At 40.4% G+C, this 24189-nt stretch overlaps 1 protein-coding gene across 4 annotated transcripts in view; it reads left to right on the top strand.

The window, feature by feature from the left end:
- Positions 1-24189, top strand: part of VPS36 (vacuolar protein sorting 36 homolog) — a 46524-nt gene that overhangs the window by 7417 nt on the left and 14918 nt on the right. For 2 of the 4 annotated variants that reach the window (XM_041766650.1, XM_041766649.1), the window contains exons 1-6: positions 8804-8974; positions 15677-15745; positions 17846-17916; positions 21441-21555; positions 22588-22677; positions 23421-23507. In XM_041766650.1, coding sequence (XP_041622584.1) covers positions 8879-8974; positions 15677-15745; positions 17846-17916; positions 21441-21555; positions 22588-22677; positions 23421-23507 — 528 coding nt within the window. In that variant the 5' untranslated portion in view covers positions 8804-8878. Of the gene's footprint in view, positions 1-8803; positions 8975-9554; positions 9778-15676; positions 15746-17845; positions 17917-21440; positions 21556-22587; positions 22678-23420; positions 23508-24189 lie in introns of those variants that run through there. The other 2 variants (XM_041766652.1, XM_041766651.1) reach the window with 2 other exon arrangements.

Raw genomic sequence — 24189 nt, 5'->3', positions numbered from 1 at the left:
CCCATTGATAGACAAATGAATAAAGCAGCATTGTGTACACACACACACACACACCCCAGTGGAATGCTAGTAAGCTATATAAAGGATTGCAATTTAGCTATTTGCAAAAACATGAATGGATAAACTTGAGGGTGTTATGTTTAGTGAAGTGAGTCAGGAGGAGAAAGACAAAAAAACATGACTTCACTCATATGTGGAATCTAAAAAGAAAACAAAACAAATGAGAAAAGAAAAGAAAAACTTATAGACACAAAGAATAGATTGGTGGTTACCAGAGGGCAGAGGGTTGGGAAGGATTAAATGGACGAAGGGTGTCAAATGTATGGTGGTGGATGATAACTAGACTTTCAGAGGTGATCACTTTGTAATGAATACAGATTTTATATAATGTTATACACCTAAAGCATATATTAAATACCAATTTTACTTCAATTTAAAAATAAAACAGGGATCCCTGGGTGGCGCTGCAGTTTGGCGCCTGTCTTTGGCCCAGGGCACGATTCTGGAGACCCGGGACCGTGTCCCACATCGGGCTCCCGGTGCATGGAGCCTGCTTCTCCCTCTGCCTGTGTTTCTGCCTCTCTCTCTCTCCCTGTGTGACTATCATAAATAAATAAATTAATTAATTAAAAATAAAAATAAAACAAAATACATCATGCTTTTAATAAAGAATTAGAGATCCAGGGACACCTGGATGAATCAGTCCATTGAGCAACCAATGCTTGGTTTCAGCTCACATCATGAGATTAAGCCCCTGTGTTCTGCACTAGTGGAGAGTCTCCTTGAGCTTCTTTCCCTCCACCCTTCCCCATGTTTGTGTGTTCTCTCACTCTCTCTACAATAAATCTTTAAGAAAAAGAACCAGAGTTACTAATAATATACCAACTATGATGATCTATAAGATCTTATATGATCTTATATAAGATCTTATAAGATCTTATATGATCTTATAAGAACAAAAATCTTCCCATTACATACTCAAAAAAATCATAATGTAGAATAATTTTAAGTAGTGATAATAAAAATACCTGTACCAGTTTTTAATATTTTACCACTATTATAGAAGAACATCATCATTTAAAAAGTTGTATTTTAGGGGCACCTGGGTGGCTCAGTGCTTAAGCATCTGCCTTTGGCTCAGGGCGTGATCCTGGAGTCCCGGGATCAAGTGCTACATTGGGCTTCCTGCATGGAGCCTGCTTCTCTCTCTGCCTGTGTTTCTGCCTCTCTCTCTCTCTCTCTCTCTCTTTCTCTCATGAATAAATAAATAAAATCCTTTTAAAAAATCATATTTTAGAAGGGGAACATAATGCTGGCAGAAAAACAAAACTCACAAATCAAGCTTTTCTTCTGTCTCTAGCTTTCTTCTCATATCTTTACTCTGGTTTTGGTCTCAAGGTTTATGAGCTATGCTGTATAAGATACTTAACTCAAAAGGTTTATAACCTGGTGTGTGTGTGTGTGTGTGTGCGTGTGTGGCTTTGGTCATGAAATTACGTTCTAGGATGTTCTCCCACGGTTCACAGGAAACAGGGGATCCTATACGATTTTCCCTACATGTAGTGGAATACCAGGTCATGGAACCCAACCGTGTATACTTTTATTATCTCTGATCTTCTTAGGGAGCTGACTGGTGGATAGTTTTAATCTTGATTGTTGCATTCTGAGTGAAAGAGGATCTTTTTCTTGGCCCTTCTGGCTTCTGAGTTTTCTTTCTCCCTGACTCCCATCTTTGGAGACTTCTCCTAAGTCAGGGATCTAGGAACTGACAGCCCTGTTCATTGGATTTCAACATCTTTTAGTTAGATGCTATGATGGTTAATTTTATATATCAACCTGAGTGGATCACAGAGTGCCCAGATATTTTGTCAGATATTATTCAGGATGTTTCTGTGATGGTGTTTTGGGTGAAGTTGACATTATTTTTTTTTAAGATTTTATTTATTTATACATGAGAGACACAGAGAGGCAGAGACATAGGCAGAAGCAGGCTCCCTGTGGGGAGCCCGATGTTGGACTCGATCCCAAGACCCTGGGATCTTGATCTGAGCCAAAGGCAGATACTCAACTGCTGAGCCACCGAGGCATCCCTGAAGTTGACATTTAAATTGGCAGACTCTGAGTACAGCAGATTGTCCCTTATAATGTGGGTGGGCCTCATCCAATCAGTTGAAGGCCTGGACAGAACAAAAGGCTGACTCTCCCCACTCCTAGCAAGAAAAATTCTGCAACAGATGGCTTTCAGACTCAAAGTGGAACATCTGCTCTTCTTAGTTCTCCAGATCAATGGCCTGATGGCCTTTGGACTTGAACTATATAGCCTTAGCTCTCCTGGGTCTCCAGCCTGCCTGCCAGTCTTGCAGATTTTGGACTTGCCAGCATCCATCCATAACAGCACAAGCTAATTCTTTATTCTGTTTCTTTCTCTGGAGAACTCTAACTAATACAGATGCCCTGTTCTCATTCTTTGATGATTTATCAGGCAGGTACTCTGGCCTACTCCATTCTCATATCTTGATATGTCTGAGACACATGGCCTTTCTCCTTGCCCAGCCTGGAAAGAGAAAACCCTTGTACAAGTGTCTATCCTAGCAGCTGTCATATGTCAGGCTTCAAATTGTGGGCACCTCAAGGACAAAAAGCATTCCTTCTTTTCATATCCATACTGCCCACCATATCAGTCATCGCAAGGTCCAAGAATTTGGACCATTGCAAGGTCTGCACAATTCTCCATCAGACTAGGACACTTAGCTTACATGATATTAGTTTCAATAGGAGAAAAGACAAAAAAAATCATAAATAATCTAATACTAAAAAATCAGGAAATGACAGTAAATGATCACATGTAATGATATATTACCATGATTAAAATGTCAAATAGGGATCCCTGGGTGGCGCAGCGGTTTGGCGCCTGCCTTTGGCCCAGGGCGCGATCCTGGAGACCCAGGATCGAATCCCACATCGGGCTCCCGGTGCATGGAGCCTGCTTCTCCCTCCGCCTGTGTCTCTGCCTCTCTCTCTCTCTGTGACTATCATAAATAAATAAAAATTAAAAAAAAAAAGTCAAATAATGTTTAGTACTTTGAGATATTTTCAGGATATTAAATGAAAAATACAAAAATACCAAGAGAAGGGTCAGAAATAGACCAGAATACACAAGGATTTTAGAACGTGATAAAGGTGGCAGTTTAATTCAGTGGAGAAAAGATGGTTTCTGTTCATTGGAAAGAGTCTTCTCTTTCTTATAGAACCTGTGCTACAGATCAGTGACTCCATGATTAGGGGAAATGCAGAGCCCTGAGAGTAGAGAGGGAAGGAAGGGAGACTTCACTCTTCTGCCACATGGGCAGGCATGCAGCTTTGGTACTTGAAAGACTGGGACAAGAGTGAGGTAAGTGGCCTCACACACATGGCCTGGTCTCATTCACCTTGGCCTAATTCTGGCCTGTTGATCTTGTCTTTATTTAAAATGATATTTTATTTATCATGGATTTTTTGGAATTAATTTTGGATTTTTAAAAACATACTGCTTTATTTTACCAAAATAAAAAGTTTTTGGACAGCAAAGTAAACCAACAACAGCACTAAAAGGCAACCTACTGAATGGGAGAACATATTTGCAAAGAATACAGCCATTAAGGGGTTAATATTCAACATATGTAAAGAACTTATAGAACTCAACCCCTCAAAACCAAACAATCCAATTAAAATGGGCAGAGGACCTAAATTGACATTTTTCCAAAGAAGACATGCAGATGGCCAACAGATACACGAGAAGATGCTCAACATCACTAACCATTAGGGAACTGCAAGTTAAAACCACAATGAGATATCACTTTATACCTTTCAGAATGGCTAAGTTAAAAAAGATGAGAAAAAATAAGTGTTTGTGAAGATGTGGAGAAAAAGGAACCCTTGTGCAATTTGGTGGAAAGGCAAACCAGCAGCTTCTCTTGCCAGCAGCATCACGGAGGAGTTGAACAGTGCCTCTTCAATAAATATCCAATAAATATTTTTTGAATACTTATTGAATGATTGAGTAGAGTGAGAACCAAGAGCCCTGTCTTGAAGTGACTCAGAAGAAATGTTCTCAAATTTGGTGGAAAATAGTATGGAGGTTCTTCAGAAAACTAAAAATAGAATTACCATATGATCCAGTAATTCCACTACTGGTTATTTACCCAAAAAAAGTGAAAGCACTCACTCCAAAAGAAATATGCACCTCTGTGTTTATTTCAGTATTAATTACAATAGCCAAGGTATGGAGGCAACCCAAGTGTCCATTGATAGATGAATAGATAAAGAAGAGGTGGTATATATACATACAAGGAGTATTAGTCGTAAAAAGAATGACATCTTGCCATTTGTGACAACAGGAATGGACATAGAAGGCATTCTGCTAAGTGAGATAAGTCAGAGAAAGACAAGTACCATATGATTTCACTCATGTGGAATCTAAAAAACAAAATAAATGAATAAACAAAAAGCAGAAAAGGACCCATAAACACAGAAAACAAGCTAATGGTTGCCAGAAGAGGGTGGAGGGGAGGGCAAAATGAGTGAAGGGAAGTGGGAGATACAGGCTTCCAGTTATGAAATGAATAAGTCATGGGAATACAAGGTACAGAATGGGGAATATAGTCAATTAAGAGAAAAGAACAAAAACCCACACATATTGCTTTAACCTATCATTCATATGGATTACTGAATTTTTTGGCACCCTCCCCCCCACTAAGTTTTGCACCCAAGAGGAATGCTTCCTAAATGTCAATCCTGCCCAGCTTGGGAGAAACCAGGGGCTTCTCTTGCCAGCAGTACCAGAGAGGAGTTGAATGGTGCCTGACCATAGCAGGTATTCAATAAATATTTTTGGAATACTTGTTGAATAAATGAGTAGGCTGAGAACTAAGAGACAGACCTGTCTTGAAGTGACTCAGAAGAGATGTTCTCAACTTACTGACCTCCTTGCCTACGGGTCCTTGTGAGATTTTAACAGGCAGCCTTACATAGGCACTGTGAGATTTCACGTACACGGATACTGAAAGGCAAAAGTGACTATAAGACACTTAAGGAGACAGTGGCTTAAAGCAGAAGGAACAAGAGAAATTAGAATAGGAAACCTCTGTGGAGGGTGTACTCAGGGATGTCATAGAAGAAAACTTTATTAAAAATAAAATGAGGGCAGCCCCGGTGGCGCAGCAGTTTAGCGCCGCCTGCAGCCCAGGGTGTGATCCTGGAGACTCAGGATCGAGTCCCACATCAGGCTCCTTGCATGGAGCCCGCTTCTCCCTCTGCCTGTGTCTCTGCCTCTCTCTCTCTCTCTCTGTGTGTGTGTGTGTGTGTGTGTGTCTCTCATGAATAAATAAATAAAAATCTTTTTTTTTTTTTTTTAAATTTTTTTTTTTTATTTATGATAGTCACAGAGAGAGAGAGAGGCAGAGACACAGGCAGAGGGAGAAGCAGGCTCCATGCACCGGGAGCCTGATGTGGGATTCGATCCCGAGTCTCCAGGATAGCGCCCTGGGCCAAAGGCAGGCGCTAAACCGCTGCGCCACCCAGGGATCCCAATAAATAAAAATCTTTAAAAAATAAAATGAGAACACTACGTAGATGTCATTGGAACAGTCACTCAGGTGTTTCTGGAACTAAAACATTATTCTAGGGATGCCTAGGTGGGTCAGTGTTTGAACATCTTCCTTTGGCTGATCCTGGGGTCCTGGGATCAAGTCCCACATCAGGCTCCCCACAAGGAGGCTGCTTCTCCCTCTGCCTGTGTCTCTGTTTCTCTGTCTCTCATGAATAAATAAAATCTTTTAAAAAAAAATAAAATAAATTATTCTAGAACTTAAAAGAATTCCCAATTTAAAAATTCAACAGAAGACTTGGAAAAGTGAATGGTCACTGTGAAAAACACAAATTCATCCCCCCAATATATAGAAATGAATATGGTAGGAGAAAAAGTAGGGGTCATGGGAGACAGTTATGACGGGCTTAAAATAAATAATCAGGGATCCCTGGGTGGCGCAGCGGTTTGGCACCTGCCTTTGGCCCAGGGCGCGATCCTGGAGACCCGGGATCAAATCCCACATCAGGCTCCCGGTGCATGGAGCCTGCTTCTCCCTCCGCCTGTGTCTCTGCCTCTCTCTCTCTCTGTGACTATCATAAATAAATAAAAAATTAAAAAAAATTTTTAATAAATGATCAAAGGTCCCAAAGGGGCAAAAAAAAAAAACCCAAACAAACAATAACACATAGACCAGAAATAATAATCAAATTAATAATAGAAGAATATCTTTCTGAAGAAGACAGCAACTCGAGTCTTCAAATTGAAAAGCGTCATTATCTCACAGGCAGGAAAATGAGGAGGGATATACACCCAGAATCTCTGACCTGATAGAAATTCTGAACTTCAAGGATAATGAGAAAATCTTATAGGTTCCAGGCAGACAGAACAGATCACTTACAAAGGCAGAAGTAGTCTAGTGTTGGACTTGCTTAGACCCTTCCCTTCCCAATCCATGACCAGGCAAAACTACATGCCTAATTAAATCCATAGCTTTCCTACTCTCCCATTTGGTTTTGCCTCTGAATGGGGCTGGAGTATTGCTCCTCTGACTTCACTTTAATTGCATGGGGGGGGGGGGGTGGTGGTAGCGCCTGGGTGGCCCAGTGGTTGAGGGTCTACCTTTGGCCCCGGGTGTAACCCCGGGGTCCAGGGATTGAGTCCTGCATGGGGCTCCCCATAGGGAGTCTGCTTCTCCCTCTGCCTCTGTCTCTGCCGCTGTGTGTCTTCCATGCATAAATAAAATTTTTTAAAAAATTACACATCGGGAAACTTCAAGCAGGCCAGGCAATCAGTATCCTAGTGTGTTCATAACTCCTCCCACCTCTCTCTTCTTCTAGTCTTGCTTCCTCCTCTGAGAAAACCAAAGCAGTTCCAGAGAACGTTTGCAGATTCCCGTCACAAAAATTCATCTGCCTCACATACTCTGCTCTCCTCTGATAATAGCCACATCTCTGACCCTCTCTTGCGCATTCTCTCAGCTTCTCAAGGACATCACTCAAGCAGGTCTCCCGTCTCTCTCACTGCTATCAGTACTCAAACATACTATTTTTTTTTTCCACCTGGAAAACAAATCAACAAGCAACCCAAACTCCGTTGACCTCACTTTCCCTTCCTGTTACCAGCCTATTTCTTTGCTCTCCTTTGCAGCAAAGTCCTCAAAGGAGTTGTCTATGTTCCCTACCTACAATTCCTCTCTTTCTCTTTTAAAACTGCTCCATTCAGACTTGTCCTGTCCCCCAGCCCCCCCAACCCCCCTCCCCCCATTGCAGGCACTCTTGTCAAGGCTGCCAAATAACTCCACGTGGTAAAAGCAGTGAGCCATATTCAGTCCCATGGACTTGACCTGTGGGCAGAATTTTACACCGGCTTTTTCCTTCTCCCTGATATACCGTGTTTTCTTAGCTTCCAGGACACCATTCTCTCCTGGTTGTCCTATCTCACTAGTGCTCCTTCTCTGTCTTCTTTGCTGTGCCTTTTCTTCTCCTTACTTGTGTTAATCTGGTCTAAATTAATAATCTTATCCTCTTAATGGAGGCTGTCCAACCTCACAGGGTGTTAGGCATTATTCGGGACAAGATTTTCCTTTGACTGGGGCACCTGGATGGCTCTGTTGCTGAGCATCTGACTTTTAATCACAGGGTCGTGAGTTAAAGCCCCATGTTGGGGCTACTTTAAAAAATTTTTTTCTTTCGATTAAAAAGTATTGAGAAATAGCCTCATCAGTAAATGAATCAAAAAATAAAATCTCTGTCAAGTAGCAAAAATAACAAAAATGATAATGTCTAATATAGACACAACTATTTGGCCTTGGAAAGAAGACCAATCTGCAGGTGGCACTGCATCCTTGTTAAGTTCCCAGTATGCAGCAAGCTGCCTAAAATGTGTGCAAACTCTTTAAGGCAGTAATTCTATTTTGGGAAGACACTCTAAGAAAATAATCCTTAAAGGCCCAAAAATATATCAGTTGTACAAGTACTACTATAGGTGTTCCATTTATAATGTAAACTATGTAAATGAGAGAGGCAGTGACAGAAGCCCAGCAGGTTCTAGCAGCATCCATGGACCAGTTTGTGGCACAGAAAAATTATGGAAGATCTGTATACTAAATTCATGAGGTCCGTGTTGATATTGAAAATGTTTAAATGACAATGATCTTAATGGGGAAGAAAGAGGGGCACAAGGTAATACTTTTTTTAAAAGATTTCATTTGTTTATTCATGAGAGACACAGAAAGAGGCAGACAGAGGCAGAGGCGGAGCGAGAAGTAGGGTCTCTGAGGGGAGTCTGATGTGGGAGTTGGTCCCAGTACCCGGGATCACGCCCTGAGCGGAAGGCGGACGGTAAACCGCTGAGCCACCCATGTACTTTCATATTGATCGCAGCTGTATAAAAAAAAACAGTTCAGGCGATAAAACTTTAATCGAAAAGTCACAGTATCAATAGCTACAACCTTTCATGAACGTGGCAGCACGCTGGGCATCGACGAGGAAACGGCACACATGTGCAGGAATAATGCTCCGTAAGGAAGTCCAGGCTGTGGCCCGCGTCCCCCAAAGTCCCCACCGCCTTCCACCCTAAGCTTCGGGCTGCAGAGCCGCGCCCAAGGCCGACAAAGCGCGGCGTGGACGCGCCCGCCGAGCCCAGGCCGCCCGCCCGCCAGGGGGCGCTCCCGCAGGACCCCGGGTCCTGGGCCGCCTCCCCGCCCGGCCTCCGCCCCGCTCGCCGCCAGGGGGTGCCGCAGGCTGCGCGGCGCTCGGCTCGCCGCCCCGGAGCGCCCGCGCGGGCGAGCGGCGAGGCCGGCCGGCGGCTGCCATGGACCGGTTCGTGTGGACCAGCGGCCTCCTGGAGATTAACGAGACCCTGGTGATCCAGCAGCGCGGGGTGCGCGTCTACGACGGCGAGGAGAAGGTAGGGGCGGGCTCCCGGACGGCGCGCGGTCTGGCCGCCGCGGGGCCTCCATCCGGGCGCTCGGGCCGCGGAGCCCGGGAGCGGCGGCGACGGCAGTCCTGGGCCGCGGCGGGCCCCGGTGAGTGACGCCGCCGTGACCCGGGGTGCGGCGGGCGCCCTGCAGGGGTTTCCGAGAAGCGTGTCCGGGCCTCGCCGGGCTCTTCCCCCGCCCCGCACCCTCGCCTTTTTTTTTTTTTTTTTTTTTCTGGAATGACTTTGGAAAGGAGTCTTGAGCGTGCGTTTTGTGAAGCGACGTGGTAGGTCGTGCTCGTCCTCCAGGCACCGCGGGGAGGGGAGGGGACGCGCCGGCTGGCGGACTCGCGTCCCACCGCGGCCGCGCGGAGCCGCCTGCGCTCGGCTGAGGCTGCGCCCCGCGGCAGATGCGCGCCCCCGAGGCGCGGGCCGGGGCGGGCCGGCGCGGGGAGGGAGGCCGCGCTGTTCCGGACGCGGGCGACCCCGGAAGACCGGGGGCTGGGGTCCCAAGGACCCTCCTCAGCGTCCCGGCGAAGCCGGAAGGGCTTCTAGGGCGAGGGGGCGGGGGAAGGAGGGAGGTGCTCCGTGCGGGAGAAGCAGGTGCCCCGGCCCTGGACAGCCCGGCTGGCCTTGGCCGCAGCTGATCTCCAGAGCGGTCAGGCCGTATCTTCTGGAAAAGTCTGGCCCTTCACTCCTCAGGGCCAGTGGTCTGCAGGCCTCCAGGGAAGGAGCTGGGTTCTGTGCACACCGAGGGGACTTGGGTCAGCCAGCAAGGAGGGCACAAGCTTGAGGCAAGTCAGCCGTTAAGACTGCTTGGAGGGCTGGGGGGAAACTACTAACCCCTTCTGGGTGAAGCTGTAAGTTGGAATCAGAAGAGTGCTAAAAACCCTCTTGTTCACCAGCATTTTTAGTTTCCAGAAGTTTTCACTTGCTGTCTCTTCTTCGTGGTCTTGTTGATGAAACTTGCCTCTGTACGTTTGCGTTTGTTCCTTGACGCATAGCTTTTCCTGGTCGGTGCCTGCAGACGCTTGAGACTTCCTTCCTCCTAGGTCGTGGAGGACAGGGGTCACCCAGCTATCCAGGGGCACAGTTGATGTGACGTAGGACCCAGGTGTTCTGCCTCCCTGAGGGTATTTTCCGTGTACTCTGTTGTCTCCATGACCAAGACAAGGTCTTTTTCTTAAAATAACTTGCTTAGATTTACTCCATTTCCTGCCTCAGCACTTTTATGAACTTGACCTCAAATTAGGTTTGCGTCGTTTGGTCGCAGTGACTAGCTAAACGTTTTTCTGACAAGCTAAATGTTTGAACATTTCAAACACCTTCAAACTTTTGTAAATGGGAAGCGTAATCAAATTCCCCTCTTTCAGCTGGTTTGATTATGCCTCCCTCTCAGAATTGAATGCTGAGAATCATAGATTGGCCTTCAAAGACTCCCTAAAGACAATCCCCTGCTGGAAGTCACACTTTTGCAGGATCCCACACTACTTCTTTTAGCGGACAAGTAGATGTAGTTATCAGAGGATTAATCAAAAGGTATCGGGGAAAATTTAGTTAAGACACTTTGATCTACTGAAGAATTTTTTCCTTTTTTTTATTTATTCATAGAGAGAGACACACACACACAGAGAGACAGACACAGGCGGAGGGAGAAGCAGGCACCATTACAGAGAGCCTGACGTGGGACTCGATCCCAGGACTCCAGGATCACGCCCTGGGCTGCAGGCGGCGCTAAACCGCTGCGCCACCCCCACCGGGGCTGCCCTACTGAAGAATTCTTTTTTCTAAATTTTTTAAAAATTTGTATTTATTTATGATAGTCACAGAGAGATATTGAGAGAGGCAGAGACGCAGGCTCCATGCACCGGGAGCCCGATGTGGGATTCGATCCCGGGTCTCCAGGATCGCGCCCTGGGCCAAAGGCAGGCGCCAAACCGCTGCGCCACCCAGGGATCCCCCCTACTGAAGAATTCTTAACTGTGGTAAAAGCTGAGGGTAGCGAGGGAGGGATGTCCTGCAATTGAAGCAGAAATCAGACAAGCCTGCTGAGCTCCATCTAATGGTCACTGGCTGAGCTGTCCCCTGTGTGGCTGAGGGCTCGGTTGATTCCTCGGGGAAAGCCCCATATCCTGGCTTCTTCCATCTGCTGGAAGGCTTCCAGCCTTTACCTGAAGATTCTGGGAATCTCTTATCAGCCTCCAGATGTGATCAAGTCCTCTTTCAGTATCTTTCACTGGCTCCCTTGGTCTAGGGCATTCCAGTCCAGTCTACTTAGCCTTCATGGCTTTGCATCCCCCAACACATTCCTCAGGCAAGTGTGCATATGGCTGTCTACTAGACAGGTGGACGCCCCTGGAGGGCAGAAAGTGTGCCTTACTTGTTCTTGTATCTTTTGGCTCATTGTGGGTGTAAAATACATTAAAAAAAAAAAAAAAAAGACTTGAATAATTTGAGCACCTACTATGTGCCAGGAGCTTTACATATAACCTCATTTAATCCTCTCAGTGGACATATGAGATACTTTATGGATGAGAAAATAACTCTTAGTGACTTGCTGGGGACCTGGGTGGCTCAGCCATTGAGTGCCTGACTTTGGCTCAGGGCATGATCCCGGGGTCCTGGGATGGAGTCCCACATCTGGCTTCCCGCAGGGAGCCTGCTTCTCCCTCTGCCTCTGTCTCTGTCTCTCTCTCTGTGTTTCTCATGAACAAATAAATAAAATCTTAAAAAAAAAAGAGAGAAAACTCTGACCTGAGGTCACACACGTGGTATTGGGTGGAACCACAGTACTGCTTTTCCCACTGCCCAAACACCCAAGTGTCTCATGAGAATAAATGTGTGCTTGCTTGTTTCTACAGGCATAGTTTTCATGGGCCCCTTATGGCTGGATAGTATGTTGTTTTCTTAAGCAGCATAGACAGGTCATTTGTTTAAATCCACAGAAGCTTCTATAGCCTCCGCTAATTTAAAAATAAAATGAAAGCAGGATAGTAATGTATAATAAAGTGGCAGGTTGGCAGCATATTCCAGGAGACTTAGAAAATGTCTGTTTTCTTTCATCTAGCTCTTTCACTTTTAGGAATTTACCCTTGAGAAATAATCAGAGATACATAAAAATATAATGAATGAGGATGCTCATCTCAGCATTTTTATATATATTCTACATTATTACATAGAAAATTGGGAGCAATCTGAATGTCTACCAAAGGGTTTAGTTAATTAAATATGACAGGCCTTAATCAACATGAAGGCTTGCTAATGAAGGGCCACCAATTGAAAAACAACAAGTTATAAAACTATAAATATGATGACTTCATTTTATTTAAACATTATTTACACATGCACACATATGTATACATATGTATATATATGTATGGGTATATACACATACACTCTGGTATGATTATGAGTGATTTCATTTTCTTTTTTAGACTTAAATTTTTTCCCAAATTTTCTGTGTATTATAAAATAATAATTTCTGTTATAAAACAGAAAAATGCTAAATATTAAAACAAAACAGGGTAAGAGCTTATCCAGCACATGTCTACATTAGATCAACCTTTAAGTAGTTAAAATTATTCTAGCTCTGAGTGGCAGGAGTAAACCAGCCTAAACTTGTCTATCAGGTTTAGCTCATAATCCCTTGGAATCCCTGAAGGGAAGTATTACACAATTTCTTGACTTAAAGCAGCAGCATTTTATGTTTGCACATTGTTAATTAACATAGCAATGGAATATACTCTGCCTTCAGCTTTAAGTTCTCACCCCTATGCTGGAATTTCGGTAAAAGAAAGTGCATTTTCTTAATCAGAACTGTTATGCTGTAATGTAACATCATGTACTCTCAAGTTGATAAAATATTTGTTTTTTATAAAGGGGAAATCTTATTCATTGACAAAAAAGAGGTTTTTAAAGTCTCAAAAGCTCAATTAATTTGGTTTTGCTATAAACATTTGAAGCCAGAATGAATCAAGTGCCAGGAGTATGTATGTTTTACTTCTGATTTATTATTATTATTATTATTATTATTATTATTAAAGATTTTATTTATTTATTCATGAGAGACGCACAGAGAGAGGCAGAGACACAGGCAGAGGGAAAAGCAGGCTCAATACAGAGAACCTGATGTGGACCTGATCCCGGGACTCCAGGATCATGCCCTGGGCCCAAGGCAGGTGCTAAACCGCTGAGCCACCCACGGATCCCCTTTACTTCCGATTTAGTAGAAAACATGGAATTCATCAAGTGTTTTCTCTGAGGTGTTGAAATAGTTTTGTGGAATGATCTCTTAACAGAGTTTTTTAGACTAGATAGTTCATTAGGTCTCTTATCACTAAAGCTTATAACCATATTGATGATTACTAACATATTGCTAGTAGAGTCATACCTTGCTCTTAGAAAACAATTTTTAAAAATTCATATTAAAACTGTACTGCTTATCGATTATACAAAGAGTTTTTCTGACAGAAACAGTATTTCTGTGTATGTTTGACTTAACAAAAAATTTATATACACTCCAGATTACAGGAAATTGTTATATATGTTTCTAACAATTTTTAAATTTTTTTACTAAACAAATAATAAAGCTGTTAAATATGGACAAGCCAAAAGAAGAAACTTGAAATAATAGTAATCCTGCTACCATAAACTTTTGGCACATTCTCTATGTGTTTGTGGCTGTGTGTATAATTATGCTATGTATACTACTTTGAAACCTACTTTTTTATTTGTTAATATCATGAGTATCTTGTAATATATTAAATCTCAATTTGCATACTTAATTAATTTCATGATTATTTTTACTTAAAAATGAAATATAACAATGTTCTAATTGGTTATTCATGTGATAGACATTTGTAACCACATTCTTTTATTTATTTATTTATTTATTTATTTATTTATTTAATTTTTAACCACATTATTTTAAATTCCAAAGGATTATTTCTGATAAACTGGACCCTAGTGAAAATGCTTTCCTTTGAAGTTATTTTTTAATTAAAGGATTTTTAAATTTTGAGTGTAGTTGACACACAATGTTCTGTTAGTTTGGGGCGTACAACATACATAGTGATTTGACTGGTTTATGTACTATGCTGTGTTCACCACAACTGTAGCCACCACCTGTCCTAATGTGAATCTGGTATCATTGATCATATTCCTTTTGTTCCCATGACATTCCTTCTGTAACTGGAAGCCCTTAAATCTCACTCCCCTTCACCCATCTTGCACGCACCTTCTCTTCCCTCTCTGAATTTGTCTTGCAAGGCAGCCTTAAAATGGGACCAACTTTTAACTTTTGAAATAACTAATTACTCCTTAGAAAAGGATACAAATAAGTCCTACCTTAGGACAAATTCTACTTCCTAGTAATTACAGTTAATAGAAGCTTCCAATATATTTCTTGATCTTAACGCAAATGAAGGGATTTGGTATCTTATCTCTTGGGTTTCAGCTCTAAAATTTGCTCATTTTATATAATTTTCAATGCATAATAATAAATGATGAGGATTAAGGGTTTGGTCCTAAAGACATAGATGGCATTTTTTGTGTGTGTGATTGTATTATAGTTTTTTTAAATATTTTTTATTTTTTAAAGATATCTTTCTTTTCTTTAAAGATTTTATTTATTCATTCATTCATTCATTCATGAGAGACACAGAGAGAAGGCAGAGACATAGGCAGAGGGAGAAGCAGGCTCCTCGCAGAGAGCCTAATGTGGGACTCGATCCCAGGGATCATGCCCTGAGCCGAAGGCAGACGCTCAACTACTGAGCCACCCAGGCATCCCTAAAAATAGTTTTTACACTTTATTACATTTTTATTTTGAGTAGGTGACATGATCCCATGACAAAAGTCCCCAAAGCCCAAAAAGTCTACAGTTAAAATCTCCATTTCACCTTTGTCTCTTTGTCACTCAGTAGCCCCTCAGAGGCTACCAGGGCATCATTCTAGAGAACTGTGCATATGTATCATGCATAGGTATTTGTATAAAGTAGATTGTATTTCCTTATTTAAAATGCAAATTTGTAATAATACTATGCTTACAAAGTTCTGAATCTTGCTTTTTTTTTTTTCACTTAATCTATGTGGAGAATTTACCATATTTCATCAATTCTAAATGCCCATTCTCATCCCTTCCCCCCACATTTTAACAACTGAATCAGAATGCATATATCTCACAATGTATTTTGGGGTATATGGAGATTATCTATCCAATTACATTCTATGTGATATGCTGTAAAGTTGCTTGCTTTTGTCCGCTAACTCTTGTAGAATTCTATGATAGTCCATATAGTTCTTCCTCATTCTTTTTTAACGTCTGTATGGATTCCACAGTATGAATGTATCATACTTGACTTAACCACTAGCCTGTTTTTACACATCTAGGTTGTTTGCGATTTTTTTTTTCATAATTTTATTAAGGCTGTACGTATATGTGTGTGTGGGACTTGATCCCGGGGATCACGCCCTGAGCTGAAGGCAGACGCTCAACTACTGAACCATACACACACACACACACAAGACGTCTATGGCTTATGAAGTGTGTAGCATTGTTTCTCCTTAATTTGTGGTAAGCCTAATTCTCAAATGTTTTTACGATTAACTTACTATTGTGTAATTCATGAGGAATAAAATCTGAACCACATTGATATACATCATTAATGTTCTGTGATGATCTTCTCTTTCTAGATAAAATTTGATGCTGGCACCCTCCTTCTTAGTACGCACCGACTAATTTGGAGAGATCAGAAAAATCATGTAAGATAAAGGGTTTTTTTTTTTTTTTTTATCTGTTCTAGGTTTTAAATCACTGAGGTCCCTTATCTCTTTCTTTCTTAACTAAAAAATGTGATAAATTTCCATTTTCAGAATGTTAAAAGAACGGTCTCATGTGATCTCTCTGAATGGAGTACAGATAGAGGACTTCGGGGTTGTCCCTCATTTGCTGAATAGAGAGAGAATCATGGTCACTCGTGTTTGTTTGTTTGTTTTTAAAGATTTTATTATTCATGAGAGACAGAGAGAGAAAGGCAGAAAGAGACACAGGCAGAGGGAGAAACAGGCTCCATGCAGGGAGCCCAACGTGGGACTCCATCCTGGGTCTCCAGGATCAGGCCCTAGGCTGAAGGCAGTGCTAAACTGCTGAGCCACCTGGGCTGCTCTCACTCCTGTTTTTAAACCCCAGTGAGAATATAAATATACCCCATATCTGAATGTTTTATGTGTAATGGGAACAACAACAAACCATTTGTTGTCAGGGATCCTCAGAGTAACCTGTTTCTGAGAATCTGAAGGATAGGTCTGCAGGGGAGTACATGCTTTTACCTAGATATTGAGAAGAATAGCCTCTAAGTCACTCAGCAAAAGGAGAAAACTCCTTGTTTTTTCATTTCTAGGAAGAGAGAACAAGTTATATATATAAAGCTATTTTTATTCCAAAGAGCTTAACTTCAAAGTGTATGTGTATGTAAATTTCAGTGTTGCCAAGTAAAATAAACAATCTATTTTATTTTCATAATTGCTGCACCCTTCACCATGAAAGTTTAATTTTATAGGCAAACTATATACTGTACTGAGGCTCTTTGGTTTTTTGTTGTTGTGTGTTTTTTTTAAATATTTTATTTAATAGAGAGCACAAGCAGGGGGAAGGGCAGGGAGAAAAGGAGAAGCAGACTCCCTGATGAGCAGGGAGCCCACGGAACTTGATCCCAGGTCCCTGGGATCATGTGATCTGTACTGAGGGCAAATGCTTAATCGACTGAGCCACCTAAGTGCCCCTGTACTGAGGCTTTATGAAAGGCCACTAATTATTGCAAAATCTGACTCTCTTTGGCCCCCAAAAATCAGTCTTTGTTCCCTTAGTGGTGGTATTATCCTCGTTGGTAATACATACCTACACCTATTAATGGTGTCTAATTCTTTTAAAAGAAGTATATATTTAGGAAAGAAGTCTTTGTTGGAAGGATAGGTATCCTTAAAACATTTATAAATTAATCTTAGTATAATTTTTTGATTATCATATAAAGAGACTAATTTAGAAATCCTTAGACCTATTAAATGCCAGTCATTTATAATAACTTAAAAATAAATGTGCTAATAAAGGGAACCTATATCAGTATTTTCTGTTAAAAATGGTGAATGAGGGGATCCCTGGGTGGCGCAGCGGTTTGGCGCCTGCCTTTGGCCCAGGGCGCGATCCTGGAGACCCGGGATCGAATCCCACGTCGGGCTCCCAGTGCATGGAGCCTGCTTCTCCCTCTGCCTGTGTCTCTGCCTCTCTCTCTATCTCTCTGTGACTATCATAAATAAATAAAAGTTAAAAAAAAAAAATTAAAAAAAAAAAATGGTGAATGAAATACAGAAAATTTAAAAAGAAAAAAGATCACCTGTACAGCACACTCCTTAAAGTTGTTTTGATTTACCTGTTCTGTTCTTTTTTTGGTTTGGTAGTTACAGTGGCTTTTAAACCTCTAATGTTGGGACACCTGGGTGGCTCAATGTTTGAGCATTTGCCTTCAGCTCAGGTCGTGATCCCGTTGCCCCAGGATCGAGTCCCACATCAGGCTCCCTGCCTGCTTCTCCTTCTGTCTCTGCCTCTCTCTGTGTCTCTCATGAATGAATAAATAAAATCTTTAAAAAAATAAACCTCTTATGTTTTTCTATGCAGCAAAATGCCACCGCAGTACTATTTTCATTCCATTTCTCCTTCAGCTTATTTAAGGAATAAAATCATTTTATTATTTTTAAAATTGTTTTATTATTAAGTACCTCAAAAGTATATGACACTCTTAAATACTATAAAACCAAGGTTTCTGACAAAGAGTCTTATGAATCCTGTTTTGTGTGGTTTCCTTCTAGGAGTGCTGCATGGCCATTCTTCTTTCCCAAATTGTGTTCATTGAAGAACAGGCAGCTGGAATTGGGAAAAGGTGAGGTGTCTACAGTGCAGTCTTGATCACAAAAATGTTCCAGTCAAGTTGTCATTATTTTTTTTTTTTTTTTTTTTTTAAGTTGTCATTATTAACTCAGTAGATTTACTGCTGTGCCATGATTGCCTGTTTGGGAATGAATCTAATGATTGTACAATTAGATTGTAATAATCTAAACTATTATTTATAATCATTGGTCAGGAGCTCCCCTAAGAAGACGTTTCCTACATTAAACTCAGGGATAGGGATCCCTGGGTGGCGCAGCGGTTTGGCGCCTGCCTTTGGCCCAGGGCGTGATCCTGGAGACCCGAGATCGAATCCCACGTCGGACTCCCGGTGCATGGAGCCTGCTTCTCCCTCTGCCTGTGTCTCTGCCTCTCTCTCTCTCTCTCTGTGTGACTATCATAAATAAAAAAAAAAAAGAAAAAAAAATTAAACGTTAAAAAAAACTCAGGGATAAATAGAAGTCATTCTTACAGCACAAATCAAGCATTAAGGTTTGCTATAGTATCCTTGGGTCAAAATAAATAAATGTTGGGCAGCTGTCATTGCATGTATTTCCAGAGACTTTCGCTTTGATGTGTCTGTGTATCTAGTACTTAAAATCAGAAGTGATTCATCTGAGAAAAATGACTGACTTTACTCCTATTTCTAGTTGATCATTAATTTTCTACACTTTGACTTTTTCAGGTATCAGTGTTAAATAGAGTATCATGATAGTTATTGTCCAAATTGGGATGTTTATAGTAGTAACAGGAGGCGCTGTTTTTTATTTTATTTTTAAGATTTATTTATTTGAGAGAGAGAATGGGTGCACTCACATGTGTAGGGGGAGGGGCAGAGGCAGAGAGTCTATCAAGCTGACTTCCCACTGAACTTGGAGCCCAGTGCAGAGCTAGGACTCAGCGTTTGATCCCATGACCCATGAGATTGTGACCTGAGCTGAAACCAAGTCTGGTGTTTAACCAGCTGAGCCACCCAGGTGCCATGGGGGTGTTGTTTATAATTGGACCAAGGAAGCATAAAATGAGACAGTTTTAAGCAAACCAGGATATGTGATCACCCTCGTTTAAAGCCACATGTTAAAATATTTCTTTTAATCAAGTATGTTAAAAATTCTGGCTTTATATTTTAAGTACATGTAATTGAGGGCAACTTATGAACAAATATTGCTGATCAGATTTTTTTTTTTCCATGTGGGCCCATTTTGAACTTTAATATAGTTATTTCAGTAGAGGTGAAACAAATGTTGAACTTCCTGGAAATGCAATGCATGCCTTAATCAGAATGTTGTAGCTAGCATGAAAGATTGCTTATTTAACATAAAAGAAACTGATGTTTTAAAAAGATTAATAAAGGCTTAGGTGTTTAGAGTAGACTCTTTCTCCAGTTTCTGTTTTTCCTCTTGTCACTTTTTTCCATCTTACTAAGTTCTTTTTTTTCTAAATGGAGGTTCAGTTAGAAATAACATTGTATGAGTTTCAGGTGTATAACATAATGATTTGATATTTGTATATATTACCTTAAGTTCTACAAAGTAAAACTGGAAGGTGCTCCAGATCATTTGAATTTTCTTCTGCTGTGTCCCAAGAAAATCTAAATTGTATGACAAAAATTATATAAAATATTTACCTTCCCCACTAGTGTCTTATTTTTAAACATCTCCAGTGAGGAAGAATTTAATAATGTATCAGGTTAATTTTTCTCAAATATTCTCTTTAGTTGTCAGCAATTACCATATTTCATTGATTCAGAGTTGCACATATAGTATCACCTTTTAACTTGTCTCAACCCAAGATGCTTCTTTGATTGGGGAGTTTTTAAACTTGAAATATGGTAATCCAATCACCTGCAAAAGAATATATTTAAAAACTGGCCTGGATCATTTATGCTGACTTTGGGATTTTTAAGCTTCATTTTAGTTCTTCATTGAGTTTCCTTTGACAAAATCTGATAGTAGGGCCCAGGCCTTTTTAGTTTTATTTTTTTTTTTTTTTATTTTTTTTATTTTTTTTATTTATTTATGATAGAGAGAGAGAGAGAGAGAGGCAGAGACACAGGCAGAGGGAGAAGCAGGCTCCATGCACCGGGAGCCCGATGTGGGATTCGATCCCGGGTCTCCAGGATCGCGCCCTGGGCCAAAGGCAGGCGCCAAACCGCTGTGCCACCCAGGGATCCCCTTTTTTAGTTTTAAAAATCAGTTGTGTACTGTTTTGCTTGTTCACCTTAGCCTAATTGTCGTATTTTGTTGCCCTCCTTGACAGTTCATTTCAAACAGTCCTATTACTGTGCTTGCATAGTTTATTTGCTCACCTCATTTAAAGAAGTTCACCACAAAGGAATAGGTGAAGAAGCCTTACAAGTCTGGCCCCAGTTTAATAACCAAAGCATTTATTACACTGAGGAGGCCCCACACTTGGTATTTCAATTTGACAGTGACATTTGGGCAATCGTAGGGGCCTAAACAAAATAGAGCAATAAATGGATGAATCTGTAATGTGATCATAAAGAAAAAGCTCTAAGCTGCGTATCCAAAGTATTTTGATTGAGGTTTTTGGTTTTGCTAATTTTGGAAGAAGATTATTTATTGAACAGGTGTTGGGGGGGGAGGAACAGGAAAGGGGCTTATGAAACTGAACAAATATAGTGGTATTTTTAATAGCACAGAAGATAATGGTAGTCATAGAGATTTTGGTAATTTGTGTTTCCAGAGCAGCAGTATTTTGAGACTTATTTTTGCTGTTGGATTATCTTCTAGATCATGCTATTGATTGAGCAGCATTTTCCAAAAATGATACTGTAGAATGTTAGTTTTAGATGGTGTTTTAATAAAATGTCAGTTGGCCAGTTTTCACAGATAAGTTTTCATAGTTTGTTTTTAAATGAATAGAGTAGTATGCTTTGGCAGAAATTATAGGTCCCCTGGTAACCTCAGGGATGACTCTGTACATGGAAAGCCTTAATCATAAACCAAAATAATGAACTATCCCAAATTTTGAAAACTCATTTTGAACTTATTTTTTGAAACCACAGTTTTAAATAATCTATAGAGCTAGTAACTTGAACTTCTTGGATCATAGTTTAGAAGTTGTAAGTAGAGGTATTTTTGAAAGATTCATTAATACTGAATTAATACAGAGTTTAAAAGGATTCCTTTCAGGATGTCCTTTGTTTATACATGAATTTTATTTTATTTTATTTTTTTTTTTATTTTTATTTTTTTTTTTTTTTACCTTTTTCTTTTTTTTTATTTATTTATGACAGTCACACACACACACACAGAGAGAGAGAGGCAGAGACACGGGCAGAGGGAGAAGCAGGCTCCATGCACCGGGAGCCCGACGTGGGATTCGATCCTGGGTCTCCAGGATCGCGCCCTGGGCCAAAGGCAGGCGCTAAACCGCTGCGCCACCCAGGGATCCCTATACATGAATTTTAAAAGTGAATTGAGATATATTAAAGGTTATGAAAATAGAATTAGTGATTCTTAAAAGGTAATTAAATTCACTACATTTATACTTCAGTGCCAAAATAGTGGTTCATCTTCACCCACCTCCATCCAACAAAGAACCTGGTCCGTTCCAGAGTAGTAAGAACTCCTACATCAAACTATCCTTCAAAGAACATGGCCAGATTGAGGTAGGAAGCATGTCCTAATTTTTGTTTTTGTTGTTCTTTGTTAATATGCGGTAAATTGATATTGTACAACATACCAGGTTTCACCATATTTTTCAATTAAATTTTTATGGTATCTTAAGCCTTATCAGTAGAAAATATGAAGTTTAAGTTTTGGGAACAGGAAACAGGAGGGTGTGGTCCCAAGGAAAAAGCAGAAGCTAGAAATACAGTAAGTCATGCCATTAGGCTACTAGTAAATTTTTCAGTGGCTTAGTTAAAGAGGCAGAGTATAATGCAGTGAAATGTGACAATATCTCAGTATCTAATAGCTCACCAGCCTTAAATCAGGAAGTCTTTCTTCCTTGATGCCACACAAATCTAATCACTTACGTACTTAGTCCATCGTATGATAGTTTACACGTTCTGATTAGTAAGTTGGTATATAAGTATTCTTCAGATATTTACAAATGTGTTTATTTCCACATTGATACCCTAAATTATTTATGTGGGTTTTTTATATGGCACTTCACCCAGTGCTCTTCACACAGTAGGCACTAAGCAAATATAAGCGACTAACTGAAGTCATTTTCACTGTAGTTAAACAATGTAGTTGATTTTTTGTGAGTGTAGGGATGTTTTGGCCTTAATTTCTGGCTTCACGTTTTCACCAGACAAATTATTCTCTGCTTCCTTCATGAATAATGGTTGTATATTTTTCTTGGCACTGTATCTGTTTCACTATAGATTGAAAACAATCCACGTATGTGGGATTGTTTAAAGTAAGTCTATTTATTCAATGTCATTCATCTCTTTGTTGAGAATAGCTCAGTTTATATAGAAGGTCAGTTTCTTTCTTTTTTTTTTCCCCCCTTTGTGCTTTCTGAAGCTGATCCAAGAAAAGAACTTCCTTTGGTTTCTTTTGATGTCCCTGAGAGTTCTAGGTTTGTTGCAAGATGACTGAACAGACCTTTTCAACTAAAGACATGTTAAGGAATGATTTGTATGAGGATACTGTAACCTGACTGACTCATTTAAAGTGTGTGTGGACCACAGTTTTACAGGCGTTTATCTGAGGAAATGACACAGAGAAGATGGGAGAATATGCCAGTTTCCCAGTCATTGCAAACAAATAGAGGACCCCAGGTATTGTTGCAACTGTTTCTTAATAGTTTTTTTCCGTTCTGTACTGTATCTTCATTAAGGGAAAAGATTTCTGTGATTATAGAACTTGCCAGAAACAATGATGATATTCTGATTAAAGATTTATTTTCATAGAACCTAATTTAGTGCTCTGCAGATAGTAGACACTTAGCAAAAATAATGACTACTCACCAGAGTCATTCTTGGGGTGGTAGATGTTAGATTCCATTCACTGCATTCTGTCCTTTATAATCATTGTGGCATCTGAGAGAACAGTGCCTCTGAGTGATGTTTTCAGGCCAGTCTAAATTAACCACCACCTATAGATAGGCACTCAAATGTGTGAAAGTAGTTTGTATAATAACTATCAAATACCAAGATTTTAACTACAATTTCTTACATGTTTGAAACCCTATTAAATATCTGATACAAAAAAAAAACTTTTAAAAAAAATCTGATAGAAGTATAATAGCTTGCCAAAGAACAGATACGAATTTAATTTATAACTAAAATACAGAGTAAATTATGCCAGTTAATGTATGTTCAATTTTTTTTTAAAATAATGATTTGAAGATCATTATGTATGACGAGAAACTGACATATTTTGAAAGGAAACTAGATGTAATCATATGCTGGTTTTCTTTGGTTCTTTGTCAGTCCCTTTCTGCCATTGAAAAAACATTGTGGTGGGCTGCAAAAGAGTGTGTCCTTCCTATTTTGTATGTTGTGTTTTCTACTTTTTTCAGCCAGGAAGAATAAGAGCTGTAGGAATTGTAGGCATCGAAAGGAAATTGGAAGAAAAAAGGAAAGAAACTGACAAAAACATTTCTGAGGTAACTCATCCATAAGTTCCAGTCAGCTGTCTTTTTTAGCCATTTGTGTTTATTCTTTTGGAGGTAGCTGTGACTCATTCCATTCTGTGTATTGGAATATATTTAGTTTGCCTGAAGCCATGGTCTCTTATTCTAGGTCATCTTCAGGTTGGCATAATTTAGGCAAAACATGTTTTCAAAACCTTTTCCAAAATGAAATGAAAATGAAATGTTTTCTGTGATGTTAGAAAACATCATGGGTTGTTTTGTGTAAATTTTAAAGTCTAGATGGAGTTGATTGGAGAATACTCCTAATGAATTCAGGGTCCTCTGTATAATTATCTTGGATGTTTGGTTAACTTAGTTGAGGGGAAAATGCTGTTCTGTGGCTGTTAACCTGGCCAGACATCACTGACCGCTCAGGAACCAGACATAGACACAGTAAGAGAGGCACAGATCAGCCCATTCCTTCCACTAGGAGAACAGCCTTGAACATGTGCATCACAGTGTTTCTGCAACTTCATCATAGCTGAGGAAATGCAAGTGGAAGGAAAAGAAGTCTAGTTAAGAAAAGCAGTTATGGATGTTAGATTCTGCAGTCAGCTACTATATCGGAACATGTCATTGGTTTTCCTATGTTTATATAGAAGTGGTCCTGGACTATTTTTGAAATGACTCTGAAGTAATTCTTCAGTTTTTAATA

The sequence above is a fragment of the Vulpes lagopus genome, chromosome 8 (assembly GCF_018345385.1).
Source record: "Vulpes lagopus strain Blue_001 chromosome 8, ASM1834538v1, whole genome shotgun sequence".
NCBI lineage: Eukaryota > Metazoa > Chordata > Mammalia > Carnivora > Canidae > Vulpes > Vulpes lagopus.
Note: the sequence above shows the minus strand (reverse complement) of the source record. Positions and strands in the feature narration are given on the sequence as shown.